A 22,185-nucleotide genomic window follows, 5' to 3' on the forward strand; every position below is an offset into this window, starting at 1 on the left:
GCGCTCGCGGCCGCAGCCGCCCGGCTGCCCCGGGCAGGTGCAGGACCCGAGCCGCGCTCCCCAGCGCCTGAGCGCCTGAGCGCCGGCGGCGGGATGCCCCGCGTGGCCTGAGAGCGCGCGCCGCGCCCTGGCCGGAGCGGGGAGCGGGCCAAGCCGGGCGCCCCCGGGAGCGCAGGGCGCCCCACGCCGCAGCCGTAGCCGCGCGCGCCGGCGCCCGCCTCCCCGCTCGGCTCGCAGGCCCTGGCGCTGCCAGCGGGGGAGTGCGGGAGTGCCGCGGGGCCGCCAGCCAGCCGCACGCCTCGGCGTCAGGGGCATGGAGGAGCGGCGGGCTCGGAGCCGCGCCACGGAGTCCCCGAAACTTCCGAGCGGGCGCCAGTCCGCGCCGCTGCCGCCGCCGCTTCTTCGCCTGCCGGCCTGAGAGCGGGACCATGGATGAAAGGTTCAACAAGTGGCTGCTGACGCCGGTGCTCACTCTCCTCTTCGTGGTCATCATGTACCAGTACGTGTCCCCCTCCTGCACCAGCTCCTGCGCCAACTTCGGGGAGCAGCCCCGCGCGGGGGAGGCCGGCCAGCCGGCCGCCCCGAGTCCCGCCCGCCGGGCACAGGCGCCGCCCGAGGAGTGGGAGCGGCGGCCCCAGTTGCCCCCGCCACCCCGGGGGCCGCCCGAGGGGTCTCGGGGGGCCGCTGCGCCAGAGGACGACGATGAGGAGCTCGGGGAGCCGGAGGAGGAAGAAGAGGAGGAGGAAGAGGAGCCGGACCCCGAGGCCCCCGAGAACGGCTCTCTGCCCCGGTTCGTGCCGCGCTTTAACTTCACCCTGAAGGACCTGACCCGCTTCGTGGATTTCAATATCAAAGGGCGCGACGTGATCGTGTTCCTGCACATCCAGAAGACCGGGGGCACCACGTTCGGCCGGCACCTGGTGAAGAACATCCGGCTGGAGCAGCCGTGTAGCTGCAAAGCCGGCCAGAAGAAGTGCACCTGCCACCGGCCGGGCAAGAAGGAGACGTGGCTTTTCTCCCGCTTCTCCACCGGCTGGAGCTGCGGGCTGCACGCCGACTGGACGGAGCTCACCAACTGCGTGCCGGCCATCATGGAGAAGAAGGACTGTCCCCGCAACCACAGCCACACCAGGTACTGTCTCCAGCCCCCTCTCGCTTCCTGCCGCCTCCCCGCCCCTCTCCCCTTGGTCCCTACCCTGGGCGGCCCTGCGCTGCCTGAGCGTGCGTGTGGTTCCCTGGTGTCTTCCAGCGATTGGGGCAGAGGCTTTGGGAGTGGGGTAGGGAACCGCTGGATAGCGCCCTGGTCTTGAACTCACTCTTCCCCTCCCCCCTCCTTTCTCCCCGCCGCTTTCCGATACCCCCTTTCACCTTCAAAGGTGTCCCGAGCAGTCGTGTGTGTTCTTCCTTGTGCCTAGGACGGCGTGGCCTGCCGCCCACCGTGCAATGCAGAGGAGGCCTGGGTTAGACTAGCGAGGTCGGATCTTGTACCTAAATTGTGTGAGTGGAAACCCAAACCCGGTGAAAGGCAGGAGGAACTGGGCATGGAGAGGCAGGGCAGGCGTTTTCCAGGCACGCTGAAGCCAGAGGCGAGTCTAATCCCTCTATAAGTGGCTCTTGGGAGGCTCCTCGCCAGCTCAGGAAACAATCCTCTTGGTGTGTCTTTGAAGATACACTTTCAAATTCCCGCTGTACCTCGATAACCCTAATTCTGGAGGTGGTCTTTGTTGCTGAGCAATGCCGGGATTTGGACTCATGCTGTTCTCAGCAAGATTTCCACTCTCCCCCAGACCAATCCATCAACACATTCCAGAAGTACTTGTTAAATGCCTACTGTGGGCCGGGCAACGTGCTACGGGGACAGAAAGATAAAATAAGGAAAATCCCTTCCTTTCAGGATAGGTGGTTTTCTCTCTCCACCCCCCCCCCACTTTTAAATAGTAATACTGCTGAGAATTAGGAAAGTTTGAAATCTTAATAGCCAATGATACTGCTTACATTAACATCCTTTGAGAGAGGCATGAGCTTAAGAATTTGGTTGAATGTTCTTTCTGCCCACTGCAATTTGAAGATTAATCTGACATGCTTGCTCAAGGGACTAAAATATTAAAAGCTTGGAACACTAGTTTATTGAAGTTTTTATCTCAAAGGTTTCAAACAATTTGGTGTAAGGAAACAGGAATTTAAAAACTCAAGCTCAATATGTTGATATCAGATAGCTTTTGCCTTTGACATTATGGAAAGACTTCATTTCCTGGAAGCTACCCAGATTCTGAATTCACCACCACTGAAGCATCTAATTCTACTTCATTTCTCCAAGAATGAGCAAAATTTCATTATGGGATTTTTTACTCTGGCAGTTTTTCAAATACTTTCTCTCCTCCCTGCTCCTTTCCCTGTTTAATGGAAATTGGTTAGAATAGGAAACTGGTTGGACTTGGAATGAAGGCATTAGGCTCCTTCCTTAGCATATTTTAAGGACCTTTTACTTTTAAAAATTTCTAATCCTGTAGTGTTTTAGACCCTGCACCTCTGTTTTAGCTTAAAATAGTTTTTCAATTAATTATTACTTTCAAACTTCCTAACAGACAAGACTGTTATTTCAATGAGAGACAATCTTTGCTGCATCTTACCGCAAATTGTACCTTTTGTATTTCGGCCTTTACCTATTAATTACTGACTGACCCCAAGGAGTTTGCTACTCTGATTCCTAGCTTCCATTTCAATAAAACTAGAGACTTTGATTATCACAGAGGAACATCGATTCTACAGTAGGGATGGGCATTTTATTCTGTCAATATATATATAAAAGTCTCAGTGGATAGATGAAGAGTTTTGGAGGAACTAGAGATTATGGAACCTGAAAATAATTGGAGTTTTGCTTAGTGATGAAGTGTTCTGCTATAGACCCTACCTGGATTAAGCAGTAAGGTCTTACTCCTATAGGAAATACTCAGTATCTCTCTACTCTGTGATGTGGGAAAATTCCACCTTGGCTGTTTGAACATACGGTTTCTATTGCAGAGTCAAATGCTTTTCTCTGTTTAATGATGGACCATGAACATTTATTTCTCTCTGAATCACAAGTTATCAGATAATCACCCTGCACAGGGTTGCTTTTTTTTTTTTTAGTTTTTTAATTTTCACGTAGGTTTTTTTTCGGGAGGGGGTGGTTACCAATTTATAATTCCTTTTCCTTTTCTTCTTCACCTTCTCTCCCCTTCTTGGTATTCTAAATTACTTCTTTCGTTCTAGATGTCGTAGGAAGGAATGGTTGTGGGTTATGTGAGGCACCCTGCATCGAACGTTATAGGGAAAAAGTTGAAGGGATGTCCAGTAGCGTCTTCCTCACAGAGAAGATTGAATTACTGGTCTGGCATTGGAATGCCTGTGTACAGCATTCTACAGTCAACTAGATTAGCCTGGATAATGGAGGGTACATTTCCACAATGCAAAATGGCAGATAATCTATCACTACATAATGGGAACAAGGTTCTTCAAATAGGGCTGACTCTAAGCAAACTCGAGAAGTAGATCATGTTGATATTAGTTCCCTAGTCTTTTTGCTTTTGGCCCTTTTGAGGGTCCCCCTCCCCATTTCTCACAGGGATTAGTGCCTTTGTAAGGCATCTAGTGAGCAAGAGCAAGGATTCTGGATCCGGATGGATGTGGCTCTTGTGTAACCAAGAGTGGCCCTTACTAGCTATGCAACCAGGAGTATGTTACTCCTTCTGAGCCTCAGATTCTTTATTTTTAAAGCACAGGTAGTAATTAGTACTTCTCTTATAGAGGTGTTGTGAGAACTAAATGAACAAATGTGTGCAAAATGCTTACCGCAGTGTCTACATATAGTGTAATGTGCTGGAATATAGTACTTACTTTGCAGGTATATAGTAATAGTTAACATTAGTTGTTAGTTGTAATAACACTGTTTTCCTGAGTCAAGGCCTTCTTTCATGAAAGAATCTGAGGTCCGTTCCTTAGAGCAGCGCATTGTAAATGGGTCACCTTATTTTATAGAGATGCTATTTTGTGATTACTTGTATTGAGACAGAATTCAAACTTAAGAAATAAATGGAAAATAATGGACATTTGAGCATCAATCAATGCAGGGAACATGATGGAAGACAGGGACACAATATAATTGGGTATATATTCTGTTGGTGATGAAACAAACAAGCAAACAAAAACCAACCTGTCTGGGATGGTGTGAGCAAGTGGGAATATCGAGTACCAAAGGCAGAAGTGGGAAGCCAACTCTGAAAGGAGATGCATGGTTTAGATGAAGGAGCCATCATATGGACTGTATGGACCCAGGAAGGGACAAGGCTCTGGGGCTGGCAGTTTGGATCCAGCACAGAGGGCTTTTTTTTTTTTTTTAATGTTTTATTTATTTATTCATGAGAGTCGCAGAGAGAGAGAGAGGCAGAGGGAGAAGCAGGCTCCCCGCCTAGCAGGGAGCCCGATGCGGGGCTCGATGCGGGGCTCGATCCCAGGACCCTGGGTTCATGACCTGAGCCGAAGGCAGACGCTTAACCATCTGAGCCACCCAGGCGCCCCTGAGCACAGAGATTAGTTAGAGTAAAATAGGAAGCAAATCAGAAGGTGGCACAAATGAATGATCTCTTCGATCCTGTGACTGATGATTTCTTCTCGTTATATTTTTTTTGCTTTCCCCTGCAACTATCTTTTTGGTAGGTTATTCTTTCTTATTCTTGTGCTGCCTTCTTTATTACTGTTTTTCCTTTTATCTGCATGTTCAGGTCTAGGAAGACTATTCTTTACCATTGTTGAGTATGGATAGAATCATAGCATTTTATGGCTAAAAAAGACTGAAGAAGTAATCAAGTCCTATAAAATATCTGGCAAATGAGTAATTTAATTCTAAGGAAGTGAAATGATGTATCTAAGGTTTCTTCAGGGAACTTGAATTTTCATTTTAATAAGTTATATTTGGTGTTTTGCCTGTTGTTTTCTTCTATACTTCTATATGCTTCTATAAAAGTAGAGTGGAGAGTGTTTTAAGCACTTATTATGTGCCGGGTACTGTGATAGTTCTGGCAATAGAGTTTTGAATAGTGTCAGTCCTATGGGGCTTAGGCTATTAGGAAAGAAAGACCTTGATCTTCTTTGGTAGGTGAGTATCACTCTCATTCTTAAATAATGGTAGAAAGAGATTTTTTAAAAAGATTTATTTATTTTAGAGAGAGAGAAAGAGAGAGAGAGCGAGAGCATGTGTGTGGGGAGGGGCAGGAGAGAATCTCCAGTAGACTCCACACTGAATGCCGAGCCCCATTGGGGCTTGATCCCATGACCCATGAAATCATGACCTGAGGCAAAAGCAGGAGTGGGCCACTCAACCAACTAAGCCACTCAGGTGCCCCATTGTTGGGAGGAGATTCTATTCACACCTTTTGTAGGGGGGGGTAGTGATTTTTCCCTTTTATGACCTGTTTTCTGTTGGTTCTAGTAGACTAGTTGGAATCTTATGAATATTGTAGTAGATAGGACCTTCTGTGTTGCAAATGATACAAACCTAACTCAAACTCAGTTCAGCCAGGTGGGAATTATTGGCTTAATAACCAGACCATAGGAAACATAGGGGTAGAGTTGGTTCTAAGAACGACTGGAACTGGAGGTCTGGGGTCTTTCTCCCCACACTCCTTTGGATATTGACCTCATCAGATTGGCTAATTCCATGAAATGGGTAAATGGCTATCATATCTAATAGCTCCACAGGCCAAGCAGGTAGCAAGCTTTCTCCATGTTCCAATTTAAAATCTTGGGGAATGACTCTGATTAGTCCAGCTTGGAACTTGTGACTATCCTTTCTGCCAGTCCATGTGGCCAGGGCGATGAGGTTTTCGGAACCACCTGGTATCACAGTACCATCTGTGGGACTGGTTTGTGTGTGTGTGTGTGTGTGTGTGTGTGTGTGTGTGTGATGATAAGAAGGGGACCTCACATAGATACAGCTCCCACATAGACCATCGGGTTCTGGATAGTCTTTCTAGTTGTGTCAATTATATGTGTAAGTGAATAAAAAATAAACTTTCAGATCTCCCCTTTGCATTCTTGCATGTAGGAACATTTTCAAGTCAAGCTATAGCTCCAGTTTACTTGCAGTAGCTGAAAACCATGTCATATGAGGAATAATTTGAAGGAACCTGAAGTATTTAATATGGAGGTGGAGAAATTAAGGAGAGATGTAAAAATTGCCTTCCATTAGTCAAAGGAAGATGGTGTGGAAAATGGAGGAAGCTTGTTCTGTATTTCTCCAAAGGATGGAACTAGGATATGTGGGATACCAGTGGTAGGATAAGGTTTCAACTCGGAGTAAGAAAGAACTTCTTAAAATTTGTAGCTGTCTAGGTGCCTGAGTGGCTCAGTCAGTTAAACATCTACCTTTGGCTCAGGTCATGATCCCAGGGTCCTGGGATCGAGCCCTACGTTGGCTCCTTGTTCAGTGGAAAGTCTGCTTGTCCCTCTGTCCCTCCCCCTGCTTGTGCTCTCTCTTTCTCTCTCTCAAATAAACAAATAAATAAATTAAATCTTTAAAAAAATTGTAGCTGTCTAAAACGAGAATGAAATCTTCTGTGCAGCGACATACTACCTAACAGTGAAAACTTTAAATGTGGCTGATCAACCACTGATGTTGTGAAAGCAATTCCTCCCCAGGAAGGGCTGAACTCGTATGGCCTTCTATTTTAAGTTTCCGTGTTCTAATCTAAGCTGAATTCAGGGTATCTTTCTTTGTCCCTTTCCTGCCCCATGCAGAGAAAATAAAACGAGAAAAAAAAACCCAAAATGATTACAAGTGAACTACTCCTTTCTCAAACATTTGTAGATATTTCTACCAAGGAAACTTTTGGTAGAGCACTGTCTGATGGTATAGACTGTTGTATTCGTTTGGGGCTAAAAGCAATGGATAGGTCCTGTGTACTAGAGCATTGCTTCTTTCATAATAAGTATAAAAAGGTAAGATGAGAAAAAGAACTTCCACCGGAAGCTGTTACCACTTTGAAACATCATCTGGGTATTGCTTTATCCTGTGGACATTGGGCTAAAATATATAAGGAGGCTACAGAGTTCTGTTTCAGACTGTCTAGAATATTATGGCCCATACTGCTTTCTAAAGCATAATCTTTTTGATGTCTCTTCTAATTAGAAATGTTGAACTGTGAAGAAGGTTAATTTTCACCATCAGGTTTGTGTGCTGTGTGAAACCAAGGAGATAAGAGATTGTTCTGTCTATATGCCATATCCACTTATATGTTCATTACAGAGTCTCTGGAAGTATTGCTTCTGGTCCAAACCACCAGTATTTGCTATAAATCAGAAGGAGGTTGAATTAAACCCATTCCTTTTTTTTTTTTTTTTGAGTTGTGAAGATAAAACTGGAACCAGTAAATGGTGATCGATGATTTATTTTTCTGCCTTTTTCGTGCTGGTTACCTTGGGATGTTGGCAAGTGTTGATTTTTTTTTAGAGAAATACAGATGCTCATGTAATAATTGGAAGCTAGGTAAATTTAGCCTCTAACAATGTGGATTGGCTTAATCTTAGACTCTTACTTTATTATTCCCCAAAGCTAATTATTATCATCTCATTTTTACTAAGGACAATCAGAAGCTTATGGCATTTGAAAGTTACTTATGTTTGATAATGAATTAAACAGGTTTAATTGAGACTGCCAAATCTTAATGTGATTTTAAGACTCATGAAATAAATTATTGAGCCAAGAAATAGGTTTAGTATGAAAACAATTAAATGGGGAACCCAAATTAATATTTTCTAGTAATCAATTATCTTGTTTTTGAGTTTGTTAAATTATGGATATCATATATAAATTCTCTGTTGATTTTAATGGGCCAATATAACTCTATTTAAATTATAGCTAAGCATTTCACTGCATTTGGGAAGTGTACTGGACAGTTAACTTAGATGGTGTTATTTGTTTATATCTCCCGTAGCACATACAGTTGCTCAGTAAAACCCATGTAAAGTTCCGAAGCACAGAGACCGACCTATAAAAAATGCTCAACACATGTCAGCTAAAAATCTATCATATTCTAGTTTATCTTGTAAAAATATCAGCATAACTTGACCAGACTGTGGTTTTTTTATGGAATGATCCAATGTTTTATGTCATGACTCTCTTATTTCAGGTGAAAGTGCTAATCATTAGGAATTGCCTTCCATAATTAGCAAGGTGTCAACTGCCCTGATTCTCTAGAGGAGGAGTAAAAGTCAGGACAGAGGCCAGGACTTATTGGACCATTCTAGAAGGTTTCTCCCAGGAGACAGTATGCTACAAGTCAGGAATTCCTTTGGGTACAAGGTTAATCTCATTCATTCTCAGTTTAGGAAAAAAAAATCAGCCTAACTAGAGAGAATGGGCTCCTTGATGTAGGTTGGGAGGCTGAGAAAAGTCTAAATAATGTGGCCTGGATTACTACTGATCAAAGTCAGACAGTTGAGGTAGTTGTGGTTGGAGATTGTGATATTGAAGAGCATTGGAAGGAGACCCTTTATTAGGAAAAATGTCCTCAAGGGAAATTGGAAGAAATCAATGACAAAGTTATCAGCCACTGAAAATCACTGGAAATTGTGCTGATGCCCAGTTTGTGAGTGTCATTTGGGTGATGTGTACGAGCATGGGCTGTGACGTAAAATGAGCTGGATTTTTTTTTTAAATTTAGAATATATAAGTCTTTTTTTTTTTAAATTTAAATTCAAGTTAGTTAACATATAGTGTAGTATTACTTTCAGGAGTAGAATTCAGTGATTCATCACTTACATACAACACCCATCCCAACAAGTGCCCTCCTGAATACCCATCCCCCATCTAGCCCATCCCCCCATCCATCTCCCTGGCTCAGCCTCTTCCTGATAACCCTGAAGTCAGTTACCTGTTCTGTACTTTGATTTCCTTCTCCGGAAAATGGGAGGAATAGTGGTACTACCCCTGGTCAGTGCTAAGAGTGCACAGAGCCTGACCCGTGTAAGAGTTAGCCATTATTTTGTTCTCATGGGGCTTGTCTTACACATCCATGCTGTTGTGCGTAAAAAATAAAACGATGAGAGGCAACTGTACCATCCTTTTTGAAGGGGGAACTTCTCATCCCAAGTGATGCAAAAATGAATTGCAAGCCGTGATGCAAAAGAGAAGCCATAAATGGTAAAAGTGAACATTATTAATTAGTAAGCCACCGTGGACACTCAGTGGGCACTTAATGAACACTGTTGAATGGAAACTTGCCTTCTTTCTTCAGCATATCATTTTATTTTTTTTTATGGGAAATTAATGAAACAGCGGCAGAAATGTTTAAAACACACACAATTGAATTCATAAATGGAGCAATCCTGCAGTGAAATTGAATTAGTTGCCTGTGGGCACATAAATATTTGCAGTTCGTTGCAATTATTAATATCTTACCATGCTTTTATTGGTAAGTACTGTGCCATTTGTTGTCAGAACCTTGCATTTAACACCGTATGTTCACGGTTACCGCTGCATTCTAGTTTCTTTAAAAACATAAGAGGGTAGAAATGTTAACCTCCTTGCTGTCCTCCAGATTTATCTGTTAGATTTTGCAGAGTATTTCTTCCGAAGGAATCAAGGTTATGGAAATATGACTGTAAACCTGGATGATAGCTTCCATATTTTGGGGACTCTAATTATGAACTTGTAGAATTTTATAGGTTTGCTTAAAAAGTGAAAACACAGACCTAGAGAGAAGGGTACATGTGACTTTAAACATATATAGGTGGTAACTTGACCTGTGTGTGGAAGTCTGAAGGAAGGATCTGTGGAGTACAGTGAAAAACAAGGTGACATGCCCCGGGAAGAGAGACCAGACACTGACCATGTGGAGTGTAAATTAGCAGGTTGCTACCAAGGAGGGAGAGAAGAAGGACAAAAGTAGTCAAGGTGAAGAATGAAATCCTAAAAATCCAAATCCTGAAATCCAAAAGAATATTGAAAATGGAGGTCACCAGTTTATCTCGTATGCATGGTTGTCTCATTAGTGCATTTATGGGGAGTCCTCCACTATCTAGGCGGCTGTCCGCCTCGGAGGGCTGCTGGGGTTCTTTGATTTACTTACACGTTCTTCTTCTATATCACGGGGAGCTGTATTAGTCAGCAGCCTGGCAGCAAACAGAGGCCCACTCTGGGACGAAGAAGGGGCTATTATAGAGGGATGGACTGGTTAAGGTCCAACACTGGACCTGGGGCTCCTTGTCACTCCTAACAAGGGGATATTCTTATCTCTTCTGAGCCTGAAGTGGCAGAGGGAAAAAAACCCTGTTGTCAGCATCCATTGTCCGCTGGGGCCTGACAGGAGCTACAGCCTCAGAGGTAGGAAGGGCTGTCCCATGGGAGCTGCTTGCAGAAAGCAGCCTCACCCCCCGCCCCCACCAGAAATACGGAGCCGAGGCAGAGGGGACGGGTGGGGAGGAAATCTCTCGATCACTTTCTCCTCCCACCTGTCCTCCGTCTCCTTCCATTGTCTTCCACTGGCTGAAACCACATGGAAGCTGAATGGCAAGAGAGCTACCTGATACAGTGCATGTGCTTTCCCAAGGCAGAGAAAGGCAGAGAATGGATTTGGGTTTGGGGTGGGATGAAAATGGAGAATAATGTGCACAGTGCCTTTAAATAGCTTGAAATTTCTTCTCATCCACCTTATGAATGTCCCATTCGGTTCTACAAACGAGACCAAGTACAAATATCCATTCCTTTAATACCTGAACCACATGTTTTCTGTATGGACCATTAGTCTACACCTAAAGAATGGTGAATGCAGCAAAGGACATTCGGCAGCAGAACAGTCACCATAGACAAGGGGCTTTCGACCAAATAGTAGAAATGATGCTAAATTGGGGTATTTTGTCACTGTTGTACCCAGAATCAGCTGGTAACACATTTGGGCAGTTATAGTTGTATGATGATGCATGGTGGACAGCACACATTTTATATTATATCTGTGTGGGGTATTTTATAAATTTGAAGTCATATAGCAATATTAGTTAAGACAGGACAAGATAGTTTGCAAAACTGGCTGTGGTTTGCAAAAGCATGCTTGTGAGATGAGCTGCTTCCTGTTGCTTAGATTTTCTTCCAAGAACATTAAGAACGTTAAAAGTAATATGAATGTGGCTTTCAGTCTCTGAAGGTAAAAGGTGAGGAAAGAAAAAAAATTGTATCGGATTTGAAACTATTTTAATGTTTTTGGTTTTAATTTTAAGACTTTTGAAACACTGTTTCTGTATTTGTCTTGGGGGAGATATGACAGCTTGATACTCTGCATATGTGCAACTCTCTGCAAAACATTAAGTAGGTGGAATCGCCTAACATTAGATACTGAAAAACAGTTGAAGTTGACATCTGAGAAAACTCAAGTAAGAACTATCAAGTCACTGCTTTAATTCCAAGAGTCAAAATGTCATGAGTAAAACGCTATTCAACGTAAGCATTTGTAGGTGACAAAAACGATATTCAGCGCAGTATTTGTTCCTAGTACATCTGTTGAGCTTGGTGCATATGTGTTAAGTTCATTTCTTCTTTTTTTTTTTTTAATTTTTAAAAAAGATTTTGTTTATTTGAGAGAGGGAGAGAGTGAGAAAGCTTGTGTGCACGAGTGGGGGTAAGTGCAGAGGGAAAGGGAAAAGAAGCAGACTCCCTGCTGAGCACAGAGCCCATTGCCAGGCTTGATGTGGAGCTTGATGTGGAGCTTGATCCCGGAACCCTAAGATTAAGACCTGAGCGAAAGTCAGATGCTTAACGGGCTTAGTCACTTAGGCGCTCCTCCCCAAGTTCATTTCTTCCATCCCTAGGAGGGAATTTTGCATTGCTGGGAACAGCATCATCCATGAAGAACTTACCCACCTCTTTCCTCTTTTTCACAGCTCCCCCTACCACACAACACCCTTTTTTTGTTCTCTGGAACCCCATCATATGACCTTAAACATGAGGATCATCTTCAGGCCCTTGCATCTGTATGAAAGTTACTTGCCATGATAAAATTGCCTTAGGAAATTTTTTCCACTGGCTATGAGAGTTATTAGCTCTAAGGGGCCTGCACTCCATTCTACTGAATTTAAGTCCAGTTAACTTAAAGATTCCAGGAGAGGTGTTAGAGAAGTTTTTCTTTCCCACATAGCTTCATTGAGTTTGTCATTCTGCCTTCCGTACACTTGATGAAAGAGGTGGATTAATGGGTAGTTCTATTTCTAATGTTTCTATTAAGAAACAGTTCTATCAATACTTCTCTTGATAAATAAATATCAAAAGTATTGTGTAAAAAACGCCCGGACAACATGAAGGAACTCAGGTACAGTGGAGCTATCAAATTTATTATCTGATGTGTATTTAATCTAAAAATATTTGTCAGCTCTCATGGCCCATTCTTTGTCTTTTAAATTCAGACTTAAGCCTACAGCACCACTGCAGATAAATTTTTTTGCTTTGAAAGTTTTATTCTCCAAGTTCCCTATGTGTGCTATAAAGAATAATTAATGTAATGAAAAAATCAATATTGTGTATAAATTATTTAGGCTTTACTATCGTTGTAATTTTCTCTTGAACACCTATTGATCGGCGACAATTCGTTTGTTAATTTCTTCCTAATAAGATATTCATTGTATTAGATCTGTCGTAGTGCTGTCCCTGCACCTTCAAAAATAAGTCATGAATTACTAATGACACATGGAGCAAGTTAACCTACTAGTGAGTGCCGTGAGGTGGAAAACTGGCGGAGGGGAGTCATTTGAAATGTGGAAAGCCTATGTAGTCAGACAACTGCGAATACCTAAATGAGTAGACTCTTGCAGGGTATTAATTTGCACTTTAAAATTTTATGTGAGTGTATTTTTCCAGGTACAAGAAGGTCTTCCCATTGGCAGTAGCATTTTCTAGATCTAGTAAAATAGAGAGGCAAAGAACCTATGTTCTGAAACACAACTGGGGTTCAAATCCTGACTCTATTACTTATTATTCTGTGACCTGGCACGAATTGTGTAAGTTCTCCAGGCCTCATTTTTTTTGATCAGTAAAACAGTGATAAAAATATTCCTATTTGGGGGGCGCCTGGGTGGCTCAATCAGTTGAGCATCTGCCTTCGGCTCAGGTCGTGATCTCAGGGTCCTAGGATCAAGCCCCGCATCTGGCTCCCTGCTCAGCAGGGAGTCTGCTTCTCCCTCTCCTACTCCTGGCCCCTCTCCCCCGCTCATGCGCTCTCTCTCTCTCTGAAATAAATAAAATCTTTTTTTTTTATAAAGATTTTTATTTATTTATTTGAGACAGAGAGAATGAGAGAGAGAGAGCACATGAGAGGGGGGAGGGTCAGAGGCAGAAGCAGGCTCCCTGCCGAGCAGGGAGCCTGATGCAGGACTCGATCCAGGGACTCCAGGATCATGACCTTAGCCGAAGGCAGTCGCTTAACCAGCTGAGCCACCCAGGCGCCCTGAAATAAATAAAATCTTAAAACAAAAAACAAAAAACATCCCTATTTGAGGTTAGTGTTGGTTCGAGACCTCGGGAGCTTCCTGGGTGAAATCTGAAACACCCCTGTACATGGAGGGCAAAGAAAGACTGAAGGAAGAGACAGCCACTCTGGACTGGTAGGTGGGAGGTTGGATGAGCAAGGGAACTTACCTCTGAGGATTGTGTTGGGCAGCCCCAAGATGAGTAGCTCTCTGCACCTGCCTGCCAGAGTCTAAAAAGTTTATATAGAGATCTTAACTGCATTCAGTCCAGGCAGTCTCAACACTTTCCTATCTCAAGGCTGTTTCCTCAAGACTGCTCCTGGCATGGGGATGTAGGCAGAAAGTGCATTCCAAGGACTTTGGAGAGAAACCTGCGAGTGCCCGAGTCCAGCTTGTACCTGGTCAACCAGTGGTCATGTCCTCTAGATGACTTCCTCCAACAGTCTGCAATGACGATCATGTGAGTTAATGCACACACACATTTATAGGTGTGTGTGTTTCTTTTTTAAGTTAATTTTAAAATCCACAATTCTTTTGTTTTTTTTGGGGGGGATGAGGAATAATCTTCCTAACTATCTGTAACAGTGCTCTGAATGCATTGGTTATTAAATGCTGCTTTGATAGTTGTCCACTGAATTTCTTCAGAGGAGTAGGAAAAATCTGAAACCTTTTGGAAACCCAAAGAGGTTTGAGTCCAAGAAATCAAACTGCCAAAATTCCTGGCAGAGACAACTATTGTGTTAGCTTATTTGGACCAGGGAGGCATCTAGATTTGTGATTAAGCGACCACGGTTTGAGTCTAGGTTTCTTCATGGACTTGCTTACTCACTTATTGTGTGGCCTATCTGCCAACGTGTAATTTTCCTGAACCTAGTGACTATTTTGTTTCCCTCTGCATCCTCAGTGCCTAGAATAGTGTCTGGTCATAATGGCTATCAAATAAATGTTGGCTGAATAAATGAAAGAAAGAAAACAAGCATAAATAAATTTACTAATTTATTGGACAATTTGGATAAGAATATGTGTCTTGTCTTCCTTTTTGGACTTGTTGGAGGTTGAGGAAATGCCAGTGAAAGCACTTTGTAAAGGATAAAGCACTATACAAATTTAAATTTTACATTGACGGTGAGAAGCCTTTTGATATAGAACGGAAAAGGAAGGAAAGTTGGATTTTAGAAATGCAGTGAATATATAATTCAGCTTTTACAGAGAGTTTCAAAAATCAGGAATGACAAAGATGCATTTGAAAAATATGCAGAATACACATTCAGCTAAACAACTTGTTAGAGTAATGAGCATTTTCCTTTAAAACAGGACAGAGTATATCATAAAAGGCTTATCAAAATGCTTAAGTTTTTCTCCTTAGACCATCAGGAAACCTAGATTTGGTACAGATCAAGATATAAAAGTTTTGTATTTTTTTTCCCAATGCTTTACCCCTTTGAGGAAGCTTTCCTAAAATTGGTATTTTTAATTTTATATTCATGACTTTATCATTATTTTCATATGACAGCTATAAATTATGGCTTTTGGTTAGTATGTCCTGAAAGTGAGCTGAGAATGTAACTTATTTTCATTTAAGCTGATTTAGCATGTGATAATCCACTGAGCTGTTCTCTACATGCTTCTGAAGCTAATTACAGAGAGAGCAAAAAGTTACCTTAGAAGAGAAAATAAAATCTAAAATCAAGAGTGTGTGTTATAATAAAGATCTATCAGCAGAAGAACTTTGCTTAGTAATGACCTGGTTTTCATACGTGAGGCGTGCCTGGTCACTTCTAGGAGGATGTATACATTTGCCTGGGTGCAGATCTAAAGTACACAAAGCAACTGAGCTGGGCTGGAGTCTTAGAAGAAGTTCAGTAAGCTGATGGAAAACCACGGTCACAAAAGTGATGACCGGCAGTAGGAGGGGATTCAGAAGATTATTTATTGAGCTCTATGTTAACAGCAATAGCCTAAGGCATGGAGAAGCATCCCCATTTTACAGATGAAGAATCTGAATATATTTATTAGGATCCTACCAGCTGCTTTTAACAAAAACTCCAGTTCAAATTGGCTTAATAGTAAGACATTTAAAATCGCATAACCAGCCCAGAGAGAATTGGTTGATTCTGTCTTGAGAGCATTTTCCAAATCCAATAAAGCAAAGAGGCAAAGAACCTAAGTTTTGGAGCCCAACTGTGGGTTTAAATCCTGATTTTACCACTTATTGCTATGTGACCTTGCACAGATTACAAGAATTCTTTAGATCTCAGTTTCTCAATCTGTAAAACAGTGATAAAAAGATTCCTACCTGGGATTAGTGTTGAGGATCATGAGTTAATGCCCACAGACATTTAGAGGAATACCTGAAACATAATAAATATTCCTTAAATGGTAGCTATTGCTATTTTACGGAGGACTCAGGTGTTTTTTTCACACCTTTACCCTGTACCTTAACCTTGTTGACTTGGCCCTTAGGCTGCCTCCCTCCTGGTTGGTTGCAAGGATTTTCTGGCCAAAGGGACAATATTTAGAGCAGAAAGGGTCACGTTCCCATCCCTAAGCCCATCAGGGGCAATGGGAATGAGACCTCCAGGATTTGTCCCTGAAGATGGGGATAGGATAACCCTCCCCTGAATCACAAGTAGATAGCAGAACAAAATCAAGGCTCTATCAATGAGGAAAAGGCGGGATGGATGTTGGAGAGCCTATCAGTAGAATCTCCGTCCTGTCTTAGAGAGACACATGTAAAACTGTAAATTCGTAAATTGTAAAACTAGACATCAAATCCAGTCTTCACTTCTAAGTTCTGGGCTGCCAATTCTAAAAAAATAAGTGTTGCTTTTCTACAATTAGTCAAAGATTATTCATTGATTTTTTTCATTCATTTCTTTGTTGGTTTAGTGAACTTCAGCATACATTTATTGAGTGTCTACTATGTATCAGTCACATGCAGTGCACTTTGGGGGAAATCACAGGGTGAAGAAATAGTAATTATTGCTGACACATTTTAATTGCTTACCTTGCTTTAGGCTAAGTGCTTTATTATGTAAGTACTTGCATTAAGTAGGTACTATTATCATCTTCATCGTACAGATGAGAAAATGAGGTTCAGGGATGTTCAGTGACTTATCCATGGTTGCAGAATTAATCATTGGTGGAGCAGCAAGGTATTTTAATCCAGGTGTATCTGATTTCAGAACCATGTCTTTTTTTTTTTTTTTTGAGCGGAGAGTAGGAAAGACTTTATTGTTTTTTATTCAGGTATACTTAACATGCAGTGTTATATTAGTTTCAGGTGTACAATATAGTGATTCAACAATTCTTTACATTACTCTGTGCTCATCAAGATACGTGCTCATCCTCCATGCAGGACCATACCTCTTAATATCTTGACTGTGCTGATATTGTGTAGATATGACTGCTGTCTAGGCAGGTAGGACGAATACCAGCAGGAGCAAGGCAGGACCAAGGTAGAGCTACGTGGGTTGTTATAATAACCATGTTTTCTAGTTTTTGTATTTCAGGCTTTGACATCTGGGGCCTTACTGACCCTGGAGGGATTGCCCCTCCCAGAATTAGCTAATTCCTACAGATAAGAGTACAGGACCATGACTTTGAGCATGTCTTTCACATGCAAACCAACGAATGCATTCAGAGCCCATTTCCCCAACCATTTCCTTATCAAGCTCTTCTACTCCAGGCCACTCCCCCACCCCCAATCACCTGAGGGCCAGGTACTAGGCAATTTAGCACAGCCACTATACCCCAGAGCCCACAGCAATTACTCCAACTAGCCAGTCCTAAACCGGCTTACCCCGCCTCCCTTGTTCCTGCCCTCAGCAACCACAATAAAGGCTCTTGTCCAAGCTTTCCTCCTTGCTCCCTCTGCCACCTGACAGCGGTGCTTTCCCCTGTGGTCTGCTGTGGCATGCTAGGGGTCTGTGAGTATACAAAACTCCTTCCTTCACAACAGTCATTTCTGTGTCTGCTTTTCTTACCAAACATGATTAAAACAAATCCCCAAGTATCCTTAACACAGCTATCAAGAATGGAACTCAGATATAGGACAAGGAATCTGGTTAATCAAAAGCATCAAAGTGGTATAGTCAGATCAGAAGCAGAGTAAAAACCAGTGATCAGAGTACAGATGCAAGGTCAAGTTGGGACTGGGTCCTGGATTAGACTAATCAGTGCTCTCACATCCATAGTCAGGACTGTGCATTGGTTGCAGAGATTGGAATGGGACCAAGTCTTCAAGTCAGATGGTTCTGAGCTATAGGAGGACATGGATATAAGAGGATGGGGGGAGGAAAGGGAAGGGCTATAGAGCTGTGACATCAAGTGATCCCTTATAATTTAAACAATGTTGTGGAAACACCGACTGGTTGACAAGAGTGATGTAATAATATTTTATTTCATTTCATTTTTTAAAGTTTTTATTTTAATTCCAGTTAACATGCAGTGTGATACTAGTTTCAGGTGCACAATATAGTGATTCAGCAATTCCATGCATCACTCAGTCCTCATCAGGACAAGTGCGCTCCTTAATCCCCATCCCCTATTTCACCCATCCCCCCAGCCACCTCCCCTCTGGGAACCATCAGTCTGTTCTCTAGAGTTAAGAGTCTGTTTCTTGGTTTGTCTCTCTTTCCCTCTCTCTCCTCTCTCTTTTTTCCTTTGCTTATTTTGTTTCTTAAATTCCACATACGATTGAAATCATATGGTATTTGTCTTTCTCTGACTGACTTATTTCACTTAGCATTATACACTCTAGCTCCATCCATGTTGTTGCAAATGGTAAGATTTCATTCCTTTTTTTGTGACTGAATAATATTCCATTGTGTGTGAATATGTGTGTGTGTATGTGTGAGCACCACATCTTCTTTATTCATTCATCTATCATTGGACACTTGGGCTACTTCCATATCTTGGCTATTGTAATAATGCTGCTATGAACATAGGTGTGCATGTATCCCTTTGAATTAGAGTTTTTGTTATTTAATTTAGTTTTGAAGTGGTTTTATTTCTGTAGCTAGCTGGCTAGATTGATTGATTGATTCATGATTGTATGTAGCCCAATACTGGGCACTGTGCAGGACAGAGACTGGGGAGAAGACCTGGTCCTGGCTCTCAAGAGGTGAAATCACAATTTTGTAAGGCATAGACAAAATGACTTGGAAATATTTACATCATAACATTTAAGTCAATTCATGGTATTGTATTCAGAATTATATATAAAATGTGTGGAGCCCAGTGTGGGGCTTGAACTCATGATCCTGAGATCAAGACCTGAGCTCAGATCAAAGTTGGATGCTCAACTGACTGAGCCATCCAGGCACCCCAATATATAAAGTTTCTGAAGAAGATGTGCATAAGAAAGAGTATGAATATTTTCAGTAATAAACAGGCACATAATAAAGGGTTTATATTGGCTGAAGAGAGGGTGATATTGAGATGGATGTAGGGTAGTTTATAGGGGGCTCTAAATATATACTGGACTGAGGAGATTATTTTTTATTCAGTATCCCATTTAGAATTACCTTAAGTTTTTTTTTTTTAAGATTTTATTTTTAAGTAATCTCTACGCCCAATGTGGGGCTTGAACTCATGACCTTGAGATCAAGAATTGCATACTCTACCAGTTGAGCCAGGTAGGTGCCCCTAGAATTACCTCAAGTTCTTAAACAGTGATGGTTTTACAAATCTATCCACAAATTTTCTGATACTTGTGCCCAGGATTGACTTTAGTGACTTAATTCTAATGAATAGAACACAACCAAAGGGATGAGATGCCACTTCAGATGTTAGGTTATAAAAGGACCATGGCTTCTGTATTGGTGTTCTCTCTCCCCCTCTCTCTCTCTCCACCCCCCACTCTCACCCACCCCCTCTCATTGCTTGCTCTGGGTAGAGTTGTGTCTGAGCACCCTGTGGAGAGGCTTATATGGCAAGGAGCTGAAACCTTCTGCCCACAGCAGTGTGAGCGAGCTTGGCAGGGGATCCTCCAAGCCCCTATCTAGTCTTCAGAGACTACAGCCTTGCAAGAGACCCTGAGCCATGTTTGAATGCGAATGGGAATGATAAAACAAAGACAGGTGATTGTAGGAGCGATATTTTTAAGACAATGACAGATGATCCAGTCACAGAACACAAGATCTCATCTATCTTCTTCTCTTTTTAACAGAAATGAAGGCAGAGTATTTGAGTATAGATACGGGAAGGTTGGTGAACTGATAGATGAAAGATGAGGTCATTCTAATCCGACTGCATCTCTTTCCTCTATGAAGTACAAAGCAAGGTCATTAGCTGAGAGTGGGGCAGAGAGGAAGGAATGTTGGAAACTTGAGGAGAGCAGAGAAAGTGTAAATAATGATCTCAGAAGTTGGGAAAACAAATTTCCTAGGAAGTAAGCTGTCTGGCAGTATTCAGGTCTGTTTTGAGACCTGTGATTATAAATTTGAAACCGGTCCCATCAGCAACGTTCTGTGATTTTCTTCAGCAACATTAGGCTGCTCTAGTGGAAGCAGTGCATGGAATAAGTGCATGGGGTATTAACCGGGATTAGGGTTTTGCCAGTGGAGGAATAGGAGAGTTATGTTTGCAAGGAGGCATTTATAGCACCTTGTTAATCAAAAACAGAATGGTTAGGAGATATGTGAAGATGCAGAGTGGTAGGGTCAATGGTATGTGTTAGGGTTGATAACGTAGGTCTGCCTAGGGAGCCGTAGGAGGGAAGCTGGACTGTGGTGGAAGTGTGCTGGACCGTAGGAGATGATGGTCAGAGAACAGGGTGTGTGAGGTTGACATGCTGGAATGGGTGCTGTAACTTGCATCATCTATGTGAATGGGCGCTGAGCTGGGGCAATAAGTGATCCCTGGAGTTAAGAAGGTCAAAGGACGCCAGGGACAAGACGTTGGATGGATTATTCATGGGAATGTTGAAGTCAAGAATGATGATAAATGTGGAGTTGAAGAGAAAAGTAAGGAGCCTGGTGCTGGGAGTCAGGAAGTCAGTGGTGACAAAGAATGACATGTACTCCAGAAGGGTGTGGGCATGCGATTCCTCAAGTCAGGCTTCTATGCTTTGAGAAACCAAGAAGGAAAGGGACAAAGGAGAGAAGGGAGTAGAACATAGAAATAAAATAAAAAAGAATAGCAATAGGAAGTTAAAGAAGGAGATAAAAGAACGTGAATATCGCCCTGCAGAAAAGGGCAAAAGCCTTCTGTCCTCCAATATCCCATTAGGATAATCCCTATAGGGGTATAGGGACTCCTATGTAAGGAGGTCAGCGTGCAGCATTCGATAAAAGGTTAGGGCCTATGACTTCCACTATCTTTATATTTATCACTCAATCACAGTTATCAAGACACGGTTTTTTCAACATTCTCTCTTTATGAAAGCAGTAATGGGAATAATATTTGTAAACTTTTTTGTCTAAAAGCATTTAGAAATTTTAAGCCTTGGTATCAAAGGGACCGAGATTCTGTTGTCTATGGACTTCCCTTATGAGGGACAGCTCTATCCCTGTATTAGCAGATACATGAGATTTTCCAGTGGACAGATGACCTCACAGGAAATAAGATCTTAAATATTGCCTGTGAGCTGGGCCCCAGAATCTGGAAACAGTGACTCAGCAGATCATATGTCAGTATGTGAGTAGGTAGGTTTCTGAGAAATAAAGGTTTCTCAATGAGACAGCTCTAATTTGTAAAGGAGGGTTTAGACTGTTTCAGACCACTTGTGGTTTTCATGAGATGGACTGGGAGAAGGATGTGTTAGGGGATAATTATTATGATTTCCAAAAGGTTATGCATTGCTTGTATGTGGAAGGGGCCTCATTCATAGATAGGTTGGGCTGTGTTTTGTCTAAAGCTTGATACTTTCCACTTTGGGAGAGCTACTTACATTTATTCAGAATCTGATATCCTCTTCTGTTCTGGAGAAGGGCTAAAGGCAGTATAATAAATTATACTGGTGTTCATGACTTTGAGGTATCAGGAAGGTCAAGAGGGACCAGGGACCAAGGAAGGGTTTTGGAATGAAGATCCAACAGTGGCCCAAGAGATGTAGACTAGAAAGGTACACATGGAGGATGGACACATAACTAGTATTCAAGTCCTTAAACTTCAAGTTGAGTAATAGAACAAGTTGGGGCATGCAGAGGTGGCTAAGGCTCTGCTGATAAAAAAAAAAAGTTCTCTTTTTGGCTGGGAGAGAACAATCTGTTCAACTAAGATCCAATGTGAGTAGGTTGGAAGTGCTAGTTGCTGGCTAGGTGCTGGAAATATAAGGTGACTCAGACATCATCCCTGTTCTCAAGAACCTTACAGACAGACTTAGCACTGGACAGTTTCATGATTGTACCAAGGGATGTGCTGGGACAGGTAAAGTAGGGGTGTGGTAAGGAGAGAGGCGTGGTCTGCAAGGACAGGAAAGACATCCTAGAGGAAACGGAGTAACTAGAAAGGGCGATCAGAACTTAGGATAACGAGTGGCTAATTTTGCTAAGGTTATGGTAAAGACCTCAGAAGTTATAATCCAGGAACCATGCACGAGTTACTTAACCTTGTCAGGGAACTCCTCCAAAATCATTTTTCACCATTTCTCACCCATGTGGGTCCCGGATGTGTCTCCATGACATGCTGTTTGCTGCACTTTGACTAGTTATTAAGTTGTATCATAAGTGATTTTTTTTATTATTATTATTT

At 42.4% G+C, this 22,185-nt stretch overlaps 1 protein-coding gene across 5 annotated transcripts in view; it reads left to right on the forward strand.

Moving 5' to 3' along the window:
• The first annotated feature begins 285 nt into the window (after positions 1-285).
• The window catches only part of HS6ST3 (heparan sulfate 6-O-sulfotransferase 3), a 627,927-nt gene continuing 606,027 nt past the window's right edge, over positions 286-22,185 (forward strand). For all 5 annotated transcript variants that reach the window (XR_014143863.1, XR_014143864.1, XR_014143865.1 and 2 more), the window contains exon 1: positions 286-1,132. Coding sequence is in view for 1 of the 5 variants with exons in the window: in XM_081815118.1 (XP_081671244.1) it covers positions 429-1,132 (704 nt within the window). In the remaining 4 variants the exon portion in view is untranslated. The remainder of the gene's footprint in view (positions 1,133-22,185) is intronic.

This window comes from Leptonychotes weddellii, chromosome 3 (genome assembly GCF_054177405.1).
Source record: "Leptonychotes weddellii isolate Sample4059 chromosome 3, ASM5417740v2, whole genome shotgun sequence".
Lineage (NCBI taxonomy): Eukaryota > Metazoa > Chordata > Mammalia > Carnivora > Phocidae > Leptonychotes > Leptonychotes weddellii.